The following is a 15,685-nucleotide window of genomic DNA, read 5'->3' on the forward strand; positions in this document are numbered from 1 at the left end:
GGGGGGGGGGGGGGGGGGGGATGGGGGTCCATGTGGAATGAAGAAGAGAGATGTGCGGTGTAACTCTTAACAGATAGGCTAGTGGCGTTTGTGTGTGCGTGTGTGTGTGTGCGCTCTTTTTAAGTTTAGTTATTGACAGTACCTTGTGGTCATTTCACACAAAGTTTAAAAATATATAGCTTAAAAAAGCGATAAATAACGTAATGGTAGGTCTCAAGGCCAATACCGCCCTAAACACAGCAGCAGCCTAAGCGTGCCTACTGTGAATACAATCCGGAGGAACTGCTAAACTAGCTTTAAAATCACTGGAGTAATTGGGGCACTGTGTCCCTCTGGCTTTGATTTGAAGGAGCTCTTGTTGTCCTTTGAGTTTATTATAAAGAAGAAAAGGATGACCACTATATGAGTAAAACTGTAATTTTAATATCATATAACTTAATTTCTTAAACAATATCGTCCGTTATATAAATAGCTATCAGTGACTTGAAATTTTGAAGACCACCAACCAAACTGAGCACTTTTCGAAAGAGGCGGCCTACTAGCGGCTAATCAACTGCATTATTCTCCCGTTGAGCGAAGGTTGCCATCTAGTGGCCACGGGAGGAATTACAACCACAAACACACCAGAGGGGCAGTTTTGCTCAAGACGCACATGCAATACTACTTCCCTCATGAATGACAAAGCACCTATGGAGTGGAATCCTATGGAGCAAAATGTAGTTCTGTGACCTCTGTTGGTCAAAATGCATGAGTGGCAGGAACAGCAAATACCTATACCTTTTCATGCCATAAACAATCCATAACTATATTTAGGATTTACCTGCCATTTCCAGATGGATATCAGAGGTCCAGGTTGTAATATGAAGCTCAGTAATTGTAGGATCTCCAAACAAATGTTGACACACTTAAGGTGATGATTGTCAGCCTTATATAAGAAAGGAACTTTTGCAATGAGTCAAAAAATAAAAAAACCTACACTATGTGTGGTTCAAATTTAATCAATGACTCATAAAGGACAAACTCTGTTCTACAGCTCTGGCAAAAGACAGAACTAGACTCCATGTTCATTAAAAAACTGCAATGCAACATGAGTACCTAATTTGTATTGTTTCATTAACATTGCATCACATTCAGATTTTAAAATTCACATTCAAATTCTCAAAAGGCACAACTATTTTGTATGGAAACCGAATCAGTACATATATGCATCGGGCTTGATATCATCGAAGATGGTCTTGCAGGAATATGACATGTGTGTGTCTCAGATGTCTTTCAGCTTGTCCTCTGCCTGGGGGGTCTCTAGCCAGTTCTTCGGCCAGCTGGTTTTAACACTGGGACGCTCCTTCAGAAGACCATAATACCCGGCCAACCTGGGGTAGTTCTTCTCAGATAGTCTGGGAAAACAGAGAGCGGGTATTTTATAGTGGCCAATATTTTGGGATCGATAGCGTTCTGGTTTACGTTTGAATTCTGTAGTCAGAGTAGTAATGACCAATCACGTATGAGCGGGATCGGAACCCATCGGCTATTGTATGACAACCATGACCTTTTAAAAGCGCTTTTCTTAAGCGTTTTTAAGCCACTTTAAACTGGTGAAGATTTTTCCACCTACCCAAAGCGGAAGACGTAGGCAATGCAGGGGAACACCACCACATCTGCCAATGTAAAGTTCTTTCCTGCCAGGTAAGAGCCCGCCCCAAGCTGGACAAAAGCGGAATATCAAGTTGGAGGGTTTGGGTAAGGTTATATTAGTCACATACTGAGTCATACATTCACAACAAGCAGCGAAATGCCTGCTTTAGTAATCAAACACACAGTGCCTATTCAGAAGAAAAGAGGACCCGGACTTGTCTGAGGTATTGTCGTGTCTAGAAGTAAAGAATACACCTGTGATTCACTAAATAAAGGCCGCTAAGATAGGCGGTGCCTGGGATGGGAATATCTCTTGTGACTCCTTGTAGTGCTAGTCACGATCAACCTCCCATCCCAGCTATGACCACATCTCCTGATGCATTTTCCTTTTGTTTCCATGAAACCACCTACACACAAACACACATTCTGATATTTACCTATAGGACTCATGCCATTGTTTCTCTTCCGTCTTTCTGAATATAATGGCGAAAAGTGTGGACTGGATGCCAATTATCTTTCCAAGGGCATGCCTTATTAAATCAAATGCCATATATGGGGAATAAATACCTTTCATCCGCTTCCCACTGAAAGACTCAAATTAATGAATGACAATGTGGTCCTTTGCCTTTGGGAATGAATACATGCAAACTAGCTATCAGACGGAACAGGAAATGACCCAGCAGACGGGAAAGTGTGTGTTCTAGATAAACGGGGGTGTTGCGGACAAGCAAGGGATGGAGCGTAACGGCAGGAATTCAACATCTCTACTTACAGCCGCCTGCATTGCGGGATTATAATGATGCATGACACCAAACAAAACAAACAAATAATAAACATAAATAAATCAATAATAATCTAAATTTATAATTCATTAAGTAGTAATGATATAATCTGTTTCTGATTCAATAAGGAAAAAAGTTACAATTATGTTTATGAGCACCAAATCAGCACATAAGTGTGTATGTTTATTTTCATGTTGATCTGTCAGACGACTGAGACGCAAAGGTGTGAATCCCTGAGGAATTAGAGGAGACATTTTCTTGGCTAACTGGCATGAAGCGAAACCAAAAGTTCAGTCTAAGTATCTAACACACTGGTTTGACGACATCAAAGTTCAATGCGCGTGTGTTTGTGGTTTGATACCTTCTCCAGATAGCCCTCCCATAGCTTGAGCTCAGCAGTCAAGGCCTCTCTGTGTCTCTTCAGGGACGAGTCATGTCTCTCTCCCTCCGGAAACTTCCATTCGTAGTAAATTACGTTAGCTGAACAACAACAGGGAAGACATTCGACATCAGATCACATCGCATCATTATCAAAAAGTTCCATCTTCCCTTGAAATGTCTAATCTTAAATATCAAGATATAATTGTGACCTTATTAGTAATATTCATTTATTTGGGATTGTGGATAATACATAAAAGGATGACAAACCCCTACTAGCATCCCTACCAGCACAAACTGGTGCCCTGTACGAACGAGCAGGTCTGCCGTGCTTGACTTCCAAATAAACAAGCAGTGTGCTAAGCAGGTAAACATGGTGTTGCCATGGCAGCCGTGGGCCAGGCGAGAAAGTCATCAGGCTGGATCTTCCCCAGTTTCCATACCGAGTGTGTAGAGTAAGGCACTATTGAACCATATTAAAAAAGGTATACTTCACGCACTTGAATTCACGGAAAATTAAGTTCTTGGTTACCTTACCACTTGTTCATTTAATAGGCCTTAAATTTAATGAAATGATAAGGTTTTTACAGAGTATTTGTGGATACCCATCGTTATTGTGAGGATTTGTATAATTTGTATTATTTTTTATTTGTCAATGACAAAGTGTATCACAGAAGAGCAGGGCTCCAAAAAGTTTGGTACCTATTCTATAGGGGGCCCTATAATTCACGGTCAAAGTTAAACAATCAGCCCCACTGCCCTATGGTTATCCAACTCTGAAACTTGGTGTACATGCCTTATTTTGGATGCTGACATTTTTTGCCTCTTGGACCCACAATGTCCATTCAGGTTTCTCATTCTATACAGTGACATTTTCAGAAAACTTCAGTCACTGAAGACATCTCCTAAACGTAATTAAACCTTGTCAGTGCTTGTGATTGTGTCTGTCTTTCTTTGTTAGTGTGTCTTTGTGTATGTGTGTCTGTCTGTATTTTTGTGTCCGTCTTTGTACTTCAGTATGCGTGTATGTGCATGTTTTTTGAGAGTAAACAAAAGGTGCTGATTCTGAAGAAAAAAGGACCCGCACTTGTCGGAGGTATTGTTGTGTCTAGAAGTAAAGAATACACCTTTGAGGTGGTGCTTGGGCAGTGAATACGTCTTGTGACTCTTTGTAGTGCTAGTCACGATCAACCTCCCATCCCAGCTATGACCACATCTCTTAATGCATTTTCCTTTTGTTTCAATGACACCACCTACACACAAACACACATTCTGATATTTACCTATAGGACTCATGCCATTGTTTCTCTTCCGTCTTTCTGAATATAATGGCAAAAAGTGTGGACTGGATGCCAATTATCTTTCCTAGGGCATGCCTTATTAAATCAAATTCCAAATATGGGGAATAAATACCTTTCATCCGCTTCCCACTGAAAGACTCAAATTAATGAATGACAATGTGGTCCTTTGCCTTTGGGAATGAATACATGCAAACTAGCTATCAGACGGAACAGGAAATGACCAAGCAGACGGGAAAGGGTGTGCGTTCTAGATAAACGGGGGTATTGCGGACAAGCAAGGGATGGAGCGGAACGGCAGGTATTCAACGCATCTACTTACAGCCTGCATTCCGGGATTCCGCCATCACTTCCTTGATAAGAATGTAAGTTCCTGAGCAGGACTAACGGGGAAAGTAGGGCGAAGCTGCCGTGTACGATTAGTAATGCCTTCATTAACGTCTCTGGTAAATATACCGGCTATTTTTGAGGACGTTTGTCTGACGAAGACCCCACACCCGTGCTGCTTTTCACGAGGACTACACCTGAATTGGGTTCAAACTTTATCACAGTTGACCATGCTTTCCAGTATCAACTGCATGCGCAGCCTACCAATCTTGTCCATGAACGGGACTCCCTCGAACATGCGCTGGTAGGTGAGCGCCTGCTCGGGGGCGGCCATGGGTATAAGCCTGGTGCCCTGGGACTTGAACTGCTCCTGTGGTTTGAAACACGAAACACATTGAAAACGTACAACTGCACCATGGCGAGGTCACGTTTCATGCCCGCATCGGGAACGGTTTGTGGTTTCCAAGGAGCCATGTTGTCAGTCAGACCACAGAAATCTACTTTAACACACATCCACAAACATAAATGAATGACAGACACCTGTAATGACTTACCTCAAGGTACAGACATGCTGCATAGGACTCGTTTAGGATGTTGTTGCCATGTTTGAAGGCAGGGAGCTGGGAGGGTTAGGAGATACAGAAAATAAATAGGCGTGACTCATCATTGTTCCATGCATTATTTACAATCAGGGTTTCATTTCAAACATTTCTTCCTTTCTCTTTAACTATAGACACAGTGTCGTGTGGATTCTCAATTTATACCTGTCAACCAGCCATTTTATAAATATCAATACACAAATATCATTATGAATATAATATATAATTCATATTATAATATAGGAATATAAAAAAGATGAAATGTAGGCTAAGGGGCCAAAATTCCTTATTTAATTAAGTGTGCCTACTCTTGTACTTTTGCATCATTACCACTTGTTAACCTTGTTAACCGAGTTTTAAAAGATCCGATTTTTTGTTAGTTTTTTTACAAACGTGCATGCGTCCTCCATACCAAGACTGTACTATACAGTAGCATACATTGTGTGAAGAGGCACACAATACCACGCAAGTACTAACAATACCAATGTTATTTAATTGCACCTTAAACTGAAACCATTTGAAAAGCGCTATTCACACGGCTTAAATTAGATAATAATCAAACACTGCACACATGGTAATACCTGCCCCCTGGGGTTGATGTCCAGCACTTCCTGCGATTTATGCTCCCCTTTCAAGAAATCGAGCAGCTTTTGATTGTATCCTTGAAGATTCTTCTCTTCTAGAGCGATCATCACCCTCCAACACGGAGGAGAGCCGCTGAACCAAATAAGAGTCATATCCGTCGCCATTATTAGGATTATTCAAGCTCAAACCTTGGGTGATGAGTTAATGGGTGTAGAGTGCGTTCAGCAGCCCTGCAGAAGTGAGAAAAGTTAGGCTGAACATTTGTATTGCACTTGGCCGTTCTTGCTCAATCCGATTGGTTGCTGGTTGATAAGAGACCCGCCCACACCCACTACTCTCCCGTTTTATTGGAACGTTATCCAAAGTGATACTGCGCAATCTGATCGATGGACTTGCACGTTAATTGGTTAAATATTATCCAATGTATGGTATTACATCGAGTGTTTTAAAAAGCAAGTTTAAATCTTTCAATCTTTCACATTTTGATGTTTATGCATGCATATTTTTGTATTATTATTAGTATTATAAAGTGTGTGTGTGTGAGTCCTTGCATGATGTAATAGGTATGAAATTAGTCATATATCTTTATGAGGTTTTCTAACATTAATATGAGGTCCCCTAGCCTGCCTATGGTCCCCCAGTAGCTATAATTGTCGTTAGGTGTAAAACGAGCACTAGGTATCCTGCTCTGCCTTTTAAAAACAAAGCTCAGACACGCCGATTTGGAATTTTCCCTATATGTCGTCATACGGGCCACCACTTTCTTTACCACCACTTTCTCTGCTTTGCCCGCCCAGTGAATTTGGCCTGCCAATGAGACAATGAGCTACGACTGTGCGAGCACCACGTGTGTGTGTGTGTGTGTGTGTGTGAGAATACACACACTGTAACGCGTTGTACACTTCTTTGTTGTACACTTCTTTGTTGTACACTTCTTTGTTGTACACTTCTTGTACAACAAAGTGCTGTACACTTCCTTGTTATTTGGGTCACCGTTTTGCTGTTAGTGTTATGGCGCATAACACGCAACATAAGGTAAGGTTGGCGTAAAGATTTGGTGAAAAGACTAGACTGTGTCGGGTTCTTTGGCGTCTCTACACAACGAGACTCGTAGTGGGGGTTATCTCGGCCAAGGTTGAGAAGGAATCGGGGGGAAAGGTACTTTGGCTTTGACCCCCTGAGGTCAAGATTGAACCGCGACATGCAGGAGAAAGGGATTGTTGCCCGGGATTGTCTCCCGCCGGAGCCCCGCTGCCGGGTGGCGGCGGTGGTGCCCCCGGCGGTGGCAGCGGGGCTCCGGCGGGAGACAATCCCGGGCAACAATCTCTCCTCCATATCGCTGTTCGAACTGGACTTCAGCGAGTCAAAAGCATCCATAAAGAAGCATGCCATGGGACCTTTAATGACTTAAACCTGTGACCCACTGGCAACGACTCCTCCTACTGCTATTGACACAACCGACTACAACCTATTGTAGATATGTCATGGCTCCAAAACATTGCTCAGTTCAATACTTTAATACATTAAAAATACAACAACCACAACCAACAGTCATTCATATCACTACATCCTATATTGTGTTTCAGAGGTCCTTGAGCACATCGTAGCCCTGGGGGCTCTCAAGCCAGTGGGGGGGCCAGGAGACCTTGATGCTGGCTCGGCCCTTCAGCAGGCTGTAGTACTTGGCTAGCTTGGGGTACCGCAGCACAGACAGCCTGCCAGGGAAACGGGAAGTGATACGGCATGATCATGGGGCAAAGTCAAGCGTCTGACGAATGATTCATTGTTAATCATTTATCGATTCATTCTTGATTGCAACGTACCCAAAGCGAAAGGCACAGGCGACGCTTGGAAAGACAGTCACGTCAGCCAATGAGAACGCCCCTGCGAGGTATGCGCCAGGCCCCACCTATAGATGGATACATACATTGATAAGAGTGTGTGTGTGTGTGTGTGTGTGTGTGTGTGTGTGTGTGTGTGTGTGTGTGTGTGTGTGTGTGTGTGTGTGTGTGTGTGTGTGTGTGTGTGCGTAGATGTGTGTGTGCCCACCTGCTCCAAATACTTTTCCCAGAGCTGAAGCTCGGCCCCCAGCACCTCTCTGCTCCTCTTCACCCCTGTCTCACACCTCTCCTCCTCAGGCACAAACCACTCATAGTAGATGACCGCATCTGAGGTTGAAGCATTATCACACAGTGAACACACAAACGGCAGCTTTATGGCCTGCATATGTGTGTGCACGTTTGCATGTGTGTGTGTGTGTGTGTGTGTGTGTGTGTGTGTGTGTGTGTGTGTGTGTGTGTGGATGTGCGGGTATGCATGCGTGTGCGAGCATGTGTGCTTGTGTCAGTGTGAAATACACTTATCATGTTTTCATGCACTCGCCACTTTGGAACATCAGAGGACTAATAAGTAAGAAATTAAACGTGATGCAAATGTAACACTACAATTCAGTTATTAGTAAAGTGTGGTGGAACCGATTCAAACTGATAGAAATGTGGTTCCTCAAGAACGACATTTCGGGGAACAACAAGAGGAAACTTGCTTGCTTTGTTATCAGACTTTTTACATCCAGCACAATGGTGGATTTGCTTCCACCCTTACACTTCTTGTTTATGAAGTGTGAATTTGTGTGTTTGTGTGGGCGTGCCTGCATGTGTTTGTGTGTGTGTGTGGGTGTGTGCGTGCATGCGTGTGTGTGTATAAGGTGCATACTGAGCTTATCGTTGAGTGTGATGCCTTCCACCATGCGTTGCAAAGCCAGGGCTTGCTCCGCTGGCGTCTGGGGGAGCAGCCTGGTACCCTTGAGCTGGTACTGGTTCTACACGGACGTAAGGAAGAGAGGGGATGGTCACGTCATACATTTCCTACACAGTCTACACAGTGTGTCCTTTCCTTCACCTGTTGACCTTTGACTCTACACCTTTTACCTCACATTTTTCTCAAATTAGAAAACATACATTCTATAGTTAGAGTGTTAATCATAATCCGAAGTTCCAAACATCTTAACCCTTGCAACCTGTTATTATTCTGATTTTAATGGTGCAAAAGCAAGGGCGTCAGTTGGTTTTTAGAAGTGGTGGGGACAATAACCATAAGCTTGAGTGTGGTTTGAAAAGTGCTGGGTACCCTTATGTAAGCTATTCATCCATTCAACGCTGCATTACAATATGCTCTACAGCAGGGCTATTCAACCTCCTTAACAAGTGGGCCGAAAAGGAAAACCACTGGGGGTTCATGGGCCACACAGAGTAAAACTACGTGATTGAATTGCTGAAAATAAATCTTACTTAAAGTAGTGTTAACTTAATATATATAGTACTACTACATGGAATAAACTTGTCAGACGCATTCCTTCCTTCTTCACTTTTAATCATATCATTATAAAAGATTTTGTTCTCACATATTTTGGACACGTGTTTAGAATTTAACAATGTTGTTTGAATCATCACAAAACAGAAATACTCTACATATGAGACATTTTGAGTCAGTGAGAAAGATTGCACTGCCTTGTTTGCCTAGTTTGGCTCATCCTGAGACACTCATGCAGCTTCTCATAGGTCATGGAGCAACGTGCGCTTGTTCTGATGGCATTCATATGAGAAAAGCTAGACTCACACGTATCGGTTGAGCCAAACATTGTCAGAATAAGTGATGCCAGTTCCTGGTTGTGGGGTACTGATACTGGCTAGTAAAACCGGCTACACACGGAAACCTGATTTGCATGCAACTATGTTTCTCCTTTATTTTATTTATTTTTTGCATGCAACCTGAAAAAAATTAAGAGGGGCCGCTAGTTGAATAGGCCTGCTCTACAGTGCATAGTCAGGTGTTGAAAATCCTATTCGAACAATAAGTTGAAAACACAGTTTGTGTTTTGGCTTGTTTTGCAAAACGGCGTTGGAAACACCAGGGTATTGGCTCGGGATATGTAATACTAATACACACAGGACAAAGAACAGTGTTGGCAATTTAACACTTATCTTGACATCAACAAAGTTTACCAGACAAAAAATGCCAGACTGTAAAGGGGGTACGAAATGAAACGAGGTACTGCGCATTAGCCTTTTGAAGACGAGCAAGGGCTGCTGGTAGCATTTGTTATGCTGCATAAAAAAAAATAAAAAAAAACAAGCGCCCAGAGGAGTATTGCATCTGCCAAATCCTGACCACCGGTAAACACTTGCGAAGGACCAATGTAGACTTCACTCGTTGCAACATCATAAGCAAATTGCCCGCAAATAAAATCCCCTACAGTTTAGGATAATCACACAGGTTATGCGAGAACATATTTATGTCAGAAAAGGCCTACCAGGCTCCAAGTCGTCACATATCTCAATCAATTGTCTCAAGACAATACAATTATAACCACATTGGCATATCAATCGCACCGTGTGTAGCTGCTATTAGCTGCAATCTATACAATGCATACTAGCTGGAGCACCAACCAGAATCAGATCACAATCGCTTAGGACCGTGGATATCCTTTGGCCAGGTCATCACAACGAGCAAACAGAACCAGCAGCAAAGTTTACGTAAACCAATTTCTTACCTTATGTGGCCCTCCACATGCAGGCTAGATGATGTATCCATATTGTGTAGCTAAAACATCCGGTCTTGTGTGTTCCAACGGTTTATTAGGTAGGTCTATCTAATAAATGATGTCTTCGTGCGCGCCTATCGCATGATTTTAGACTCTGCGATTTCGGTTGAGTATGTGGGGATTTTTCAGTCGCAATTGGTTTGCACATTTTTAAAAGTGGTGGGGACAAAATTCGTATTTCAAATAGTGGGGGGGACATGTCCCCCCCTGTCCCCCCCGTAATCGACGCCTATGTGCAAAAGTACCTAGGTGGCAGCTTGTAATGTGTGTGTACCTAGGTTCTAGATTCAAACAACAATGTCCATACCTGTGTGACTGTACATGTTGGCCAACTTTAACATTCAACCCCTACCTGCTCATGCATCTAAAAAGGCATTTACTATGAATTTAGTCGTATTTCAGTCTTAATGCTAAATTTATAAATAGTAAACAAACAACATAATCAAACATCACATTTATCAAAAAATAAATGTTCATCGATTTTTTACAGAGCAGACTACTATTTAGCTTGTTTGATTCATTTTGGAGCCTAGGGGTTGTGAGTAGCTGTAAGTGTTGCTTACCTCCAGGAATAAGCATGCTGCGATGGACTCATTCAGGACGCTGTCTCTATGCTTGAAAACAGGGAGCTGAGGGGTTGGTAGAAGGTTGTTTTAGTAGGAGTTGGATAAGGCTTTTTAAAATATGTGGAAGACAGTCACACCTCATTGCACCAAGTTGATTAATCTTGAACTTATCTTGTCCATCTGCTGTGTGGACACAATATGTAAACACATACAGGGCATTTATTTTTTTCTAATCAAACAAATGGCAGGGGAGATCCTTTTACCTGCGATAACATAAACCAAATCAATATGCCATCACAAATGTTTAAACAGCCGTGAACTATTTTAAACAAACATTGGCAAAGAATAACCGACCTCAGTTCGCCTCTCTATCTGTCTGATCAATACTCCCTCTCTCATTGCAACATATAAACAGTTTTGAAAATGTATCCTCGCCTATTACTCTAGGTGCTTCCATTTCAAGGCGTAGCCTTACCTGTCCTCTCGGGTTGAGCTCTAGGACTTCAGCGGACTTGTGCTCCCCAGCCTCGAAGGACAGCAGCTTGCGTTTGTACCCCTGGAACCTCTTCTCCTCCAGGGTGATCATGACTCGCCAGCAGGGGGGGGAGCCTGACCCCCACAACAGACTCATCTTTTTAGCCATGGGGTATCCGGGTTAGTGGATCTTAACGCCGGTAATGTGCATGGACGAACCAATATATTATGATCAACATATACAACTAAAGCTGTGCCATGGGATCAGCTGCTGTGTGGTGCTTTATTGAACCTACTAAAAGAATAAATGCTTTTGCTGACGCACCCACCCAAAGGTCAGTGTGAGCAAAGGTCTGGGAGTGCTTTGCTTGCTCATGAATGACTGCTGCTACTGAGGAAAATGAAAGCGCGTTTATGTATTATGAAATCCCACCATCACTCATTTAGCCTGATCTGGCCTCACTGGCATTATTCAGATTAGCATTGGATGTAAAGGATTGGGATTTTATTGTTTTATGGCTGTAGTTATGATTATATGATTATAAAAACCTCATATTTTACTGGTGCTTTAGGTCTAGATTGTAAGTGAACATAGAGAGCAATGTGGTTGCTAGCCTAGAGCCAACTCGATGTGTACACAATAATCCGTGAGCGTATGCTGGCGTGCTAATGCTGGCAAGGCCAATGAGCGAGCACGTCAAGTTTTTGGGCCTCTTTGAAGCCGACTTGTGATTGTTTTAAGAAAATAATTGGTCATTTTTGGGGGGATTGTGAGTTATAGGGGCACGTTTTGCCAAATAGTTACTTTACATTTTGGAGACCTGTTTAAGTTTCTATACGTGTTCCAACTTGGACAACTCTGTGTTGCTCACCTTCAGAATGTTTGAAGTCAGAGTTATTACCTCATTGACATCCATTATAAAAAAATAGCTAGATGAGCACCTGCAACGGTGGTCATGGAAATTGAGACTGTGAAGTAATTTCTTTAGCTTTCGACGCAAAACCTTCCACATTACACAAGGGGGGTGTTCTTGATGGGCACACTGAATTTGAGTTCCTAGGGGTTCTCTGAAGCAGACTTGTGATTTGGTTGAATGAGGGCGGTCATTTGCATAATTGCATATATCGGCCATAACTCTGCACTTTTTATGTGGGCCAAATTTGGATCATTTGGGTTTACGGGTCGCTTTTTCTGATTATTTATAGAGGGTCATTATGGTCTTTTAGGCCAAAAAATTCAACATGTCAAATAAGGACCAGTCACCAAGTGGCCGTTTAGGTTAGGTATTCAGGTTTGGAGTGGTCAATTTGTTTGTTTCGTCCCTATTTACTCATCCCAAAATGAGGCGGAAGTATGATAACAATTACATGACCGCAATAGAGTTGCTTGCTCTGCAACCACACTAATATATATCGTACCACTACACTGGAACTATCATTTAACTGAATCAAACTAATGTTTAGTGATATGGCGCCATCTGCTGACCAAAGACTGAAACTAAACATAGGATCGGTTCCTTGTAAAATACTAATTAGCCATCTACTGTCATGAAAATATTTTATCCCTGTTTACATTTTCTAACCCATTCCGTTTGCGTTGGACCATGAAGACATCCTTTACTTGTAATTCGCCTCACATTTGAGCATAAGGTTTTCAGCGTCTTCTGCTCCAACTATTTACCTTTTAATCTTATTTATTTGTAACTTATTTGTAACTAAACTAAGAACATAATACCATGGGTCATGTTATCATGTTCTCAAAAGTAGTTATTTTTGAGTAAATATAAGAAATTCATCTTTAGGGGTCTTTGGGTAAAACTGGCCTCCCAGTTACGTTAACAATCACACACCTCAACCCAAAAAAGTGCTTCAGAATCAGACAATATTGTAGATACTTTTTTATTATTGCAGAATGTTTCTACAGCGTTTCAAGTGTGTGTGTGTGTGTGTGTGTGTGTGTGTGTGTGTGTGTGTGCGTGTGTGTGTGCATGTGTGTAACCATGGGTCTTGCGCGTTTACCTTACCCATTTGTAAAAGTGACATTTCTTCAAGTGATACTGCCGTTTGCCTTTCTGTTCTGGCAGCAGAGTGGGAGTTTTAACAGGTCACTTCAACAGCAGGCACAAGGCTGGCTGAGCGTACCGACAACACACATTCATAAAGTCCATATAAACTCTCCAAACCAAAAAGGTCAAAACAATTCCTGTCAGCTGTGGCCGTGCTGTCTGTTTGTAGTTTATATTGTTTTGTGTGTTTCCACTTTTTCTCAAAATTATAAATTCACGTGATTAGGTTATTTAGTGAACCCTTCACTGTCAGGCTATACAAGTTTCTACAGGAAAGTAAATACAAAACCATACAAAATAACACTACACATGCACACAACAGCACGCGGTGGTACTAAGCTGCCGAGGAGGGCATGTACACATACAGCGTTCTCTGTCCTTCAAAATACCGTTATTTTACAATTTAAAACTCTTTCTATTTTCTTCTCTTTTTTTACACTTTATAAACAGTTTCGCTGAGATAAAAATGTAGTCCTTCTATCTGTATAATTTATTTAGATAAAGCTTGCGCTTTAAAAGCAACGTAAGGTGCAAGATGTCACGTCTTGTGGTAACCTGGTGACTCTCCGTTTTCATTTATAATAAATTAGAAAATAAAAAGGATCTTCATCTTCGGACAAACAAAAAAGGATAGAACCTTTAGAATAGCTATATATTTACTTAGCTAAACCATAAAATGTTCATGTGAGACGTTGTAAAGTAGCCGGATATAAAAACACAGTGAGAAAGTGACTGAGAAAATGTAAGAGAGAGAAAGGGAGTGAGGGAGAGAGAGAGAGAGAGAGAGTGGTCAAACAGGTATTCTGTTGTCCTTTTAGAAATCAAAGGCACACGTGAGTTTGCTTCCACCTAAACCTCACTGTCCTAACCTCTGCCCCAGATTGCCTGGCATGACCAAACAAAAGCTGCATTTTGCCCACACACACACAAACACGTGCAACAGACACACCCATAAACACGCACTACAGGTTCAAAAGCGTTGCTGTGTTGTGTCGGTGTTGACGTCCAGCTGGGGCAGTCAGAACTACTAGATAGTAAAGTGTCTGTTTCTTCTGGATCAATCCCATAATAATACCAGTCTTCATGACCTTAGTTCACAGCGTTAAGTAGACTGAACGGCGACGAGTATCCGAGTTGCAGGTTTACATTGTGTCGGCTGTCATCTCTTTGCGACGCCATTCAACAGGGCTTAAACGTGTTTGTATTTCAGTCTGTCTCCCATCATTAGACACAACCTTGTGCTTTTCAATTACACTGCGTCCCTTCTTCACTGTGCTAAGTGGTTCCTTACTCCCTTCCAGGAGGACCAACCCCTGTAGCAAAATGCAATTGTTGCCTTGTCAGTCACACACCTTGAACAAGCGCGTGATTCGCTAGCGGCGGGGAGCTACGGTGTTGCCGATTGGCTAAGCGGAGCACAACACAACAAAAACGGAACAAAACAAAACAGGGGAGGGCAGGGGAGCGGAGGGAGGGGGAAGGCGACGGTGCGAGAGATGTTAGGTCTGGGCTGAGCCTGGCTTGTCTTGCAGCCTGGAGGTCACGTCACTGCAGTTCCGGGGAGTCGCACAGCCCCAAAGCCAGGGCCTCCTCTGGGGTGAGTCCTGTCTTCAGGGTGCGCCTCACTGTGGAGAAGAAGAACGAGAGAGGAATGAGACAAGAGACAGAGGGGATGCGAACACAGGGGAGGAGTGGGGAAGGAAAGAGGAGGACGGGGAGATACGTTGGGAAGGGACAAGTGGAGTAGATCAGAGAAGTGAGGGGAGGGGAGAGAAGGGGAGGAAGTGAAGAGGTAACGAGGGGAGAGAAGTGTGGTAAGAAAGAGAAGAGGAAAGAAGAATGGAGGGGAAGGAAGAAGTGAAAAATGAAGAACAGAGGAAAGGAGAAGAGATGACATAGAAGAAAATGAAGGAAAGAATCAAAACAACGAGACAAAAAGGTTTTTGGTCCAAGAAATGACAGTTGTGGACTAGACATTGATAACCATCCATTTAGTGTCCAAACGTACGGGACTTGCGGTTGGCCCGTGACCTCCTCCTCTCGCGGGGCTGGGTCCTGGTGCCGGGCCCCTGGGTGGCCGACCTCACGATGCGCTCCATGATCTCATCGGCCGCGTCGTCGCCGCACGCCGGGGAGTCCTCGGGGGCAGGCTGCGTCCACGCTTGCACAATGCGACCTGATTGGACCACAGAACGCAACAGATTAGGAGACCATGGCAGGAGTGCTCTCATCGTTTGATTGTTAAATATTTGGGGAGGTAAAACTTGGTTTGTAACAGCCAGACAGCCAGTACAGTTAAGTAATGGGGGAAACCTAGACTTTAACAGCATTTGTAATTTTTAGCTGACCCGGCACAAAAGCCACTAAAATCTACTTTT

At 42.9% G+C, this 15,685-nt stretch overlaps 3 protein-coding genes across 6 annotated transcripts in view; all 3 read right to left on the reverse strand.

The window, feature by feature from the left end:
- Nucleotides 1-982: 982 nt before the first annotated feature.
- LOC115535745 (glutathione S-transferase A) lies at nt 983-5,902 on the reverse strand. The gene is made up of 6 exons (XM_030347177.1): nt 5,598-5,902; nt 4,972-5,037; nt 4,682-4,787; nt 2,776-2,894; nt 1,613-1,701; nt 983-1,394 (listed from the first exon to the last, which is right to left on the reverse strand). The coding sequence occupies exons 1-6, from the start codon at nt 5,763-5,765 to the stop codon at nt 1,262-1,264; spliced, it is 681 nt and encodes a 226-aa protein (XP_030203037.1). The 5' UTR covers nt 5,766-5,902; the 3' UTR covers nt 983-1,261.
- A 1,201-nt stretch (nt 5,903-7,103) lies between these two features.
- LOC115535746 (glutathione S-transferase A) lies at nt 7,104-11,740 on the reverse strand. Its single transcript, XM_030347178.1, has 6 exons — nt 11,243-11,740; nt 10,765-10,830; nt 8,314-8,419; nt 7,651-7,769; nt 7,425-7,510; nt 7,104-7,316 (listed from the first exon to the last, which is right to left on the reverse strand). The coding sequence occupies exons 1-6, from the start codon at nt 11,408-11,410 to the stop codon at nt 7,184-7,186; spliced, it is 678 nt and encodes a 225-aa protein (XP_030203038.1). The 5' UTR covers nt 11,411-11,740; the 3' UTR covers nt 7,104-7,183.
- Nucleotides 11,741-11,994: 254 nt separating this feature from the next.
- Nucleotides 11,995-15,685, reverse strand: part of fhod3a (formin homology 2 domain containing 3a) — a 63,074-nt gene continuing 59,383 nt past the window's right edge. For 2 of the 4 annotated variants that reach the window (XM_030347451.1, XM_030347450.1), the window contains 2 exons: nt 15,316-15,483; nt 11,995-14,932 (listed from right to left, as the gene is read on the reverse strand). In XM_030347451.1, coding sequence (XP_030203311.1) covers nt 14,853-14,932; nt 15,316-15,483 — 248 coding nt within the window. In that variant the 3' untranslated portion in view covers nt 11,995-14,852. The remainder of the gene's footprint in view (nt 14,933-15,315; nt 15,484-15,685) is intronic. The other 2 variants (XM_030347452.1, XM_030347453.1) reach the window with 2 other exon arrangements.

This window comes from Gadus morhua, chromosome 22 (genome assembly GCF_902167405.1).
Source record: "Gadus morhua chromosome 22, gadMor3.0, whole genome shotgun sequence".
Lineage (NCBI taxonomy): Eukaryota > Metazoa > Chordata > Actinopteri > Gadiformes > Gadidae > Gadus > Gadus morhua.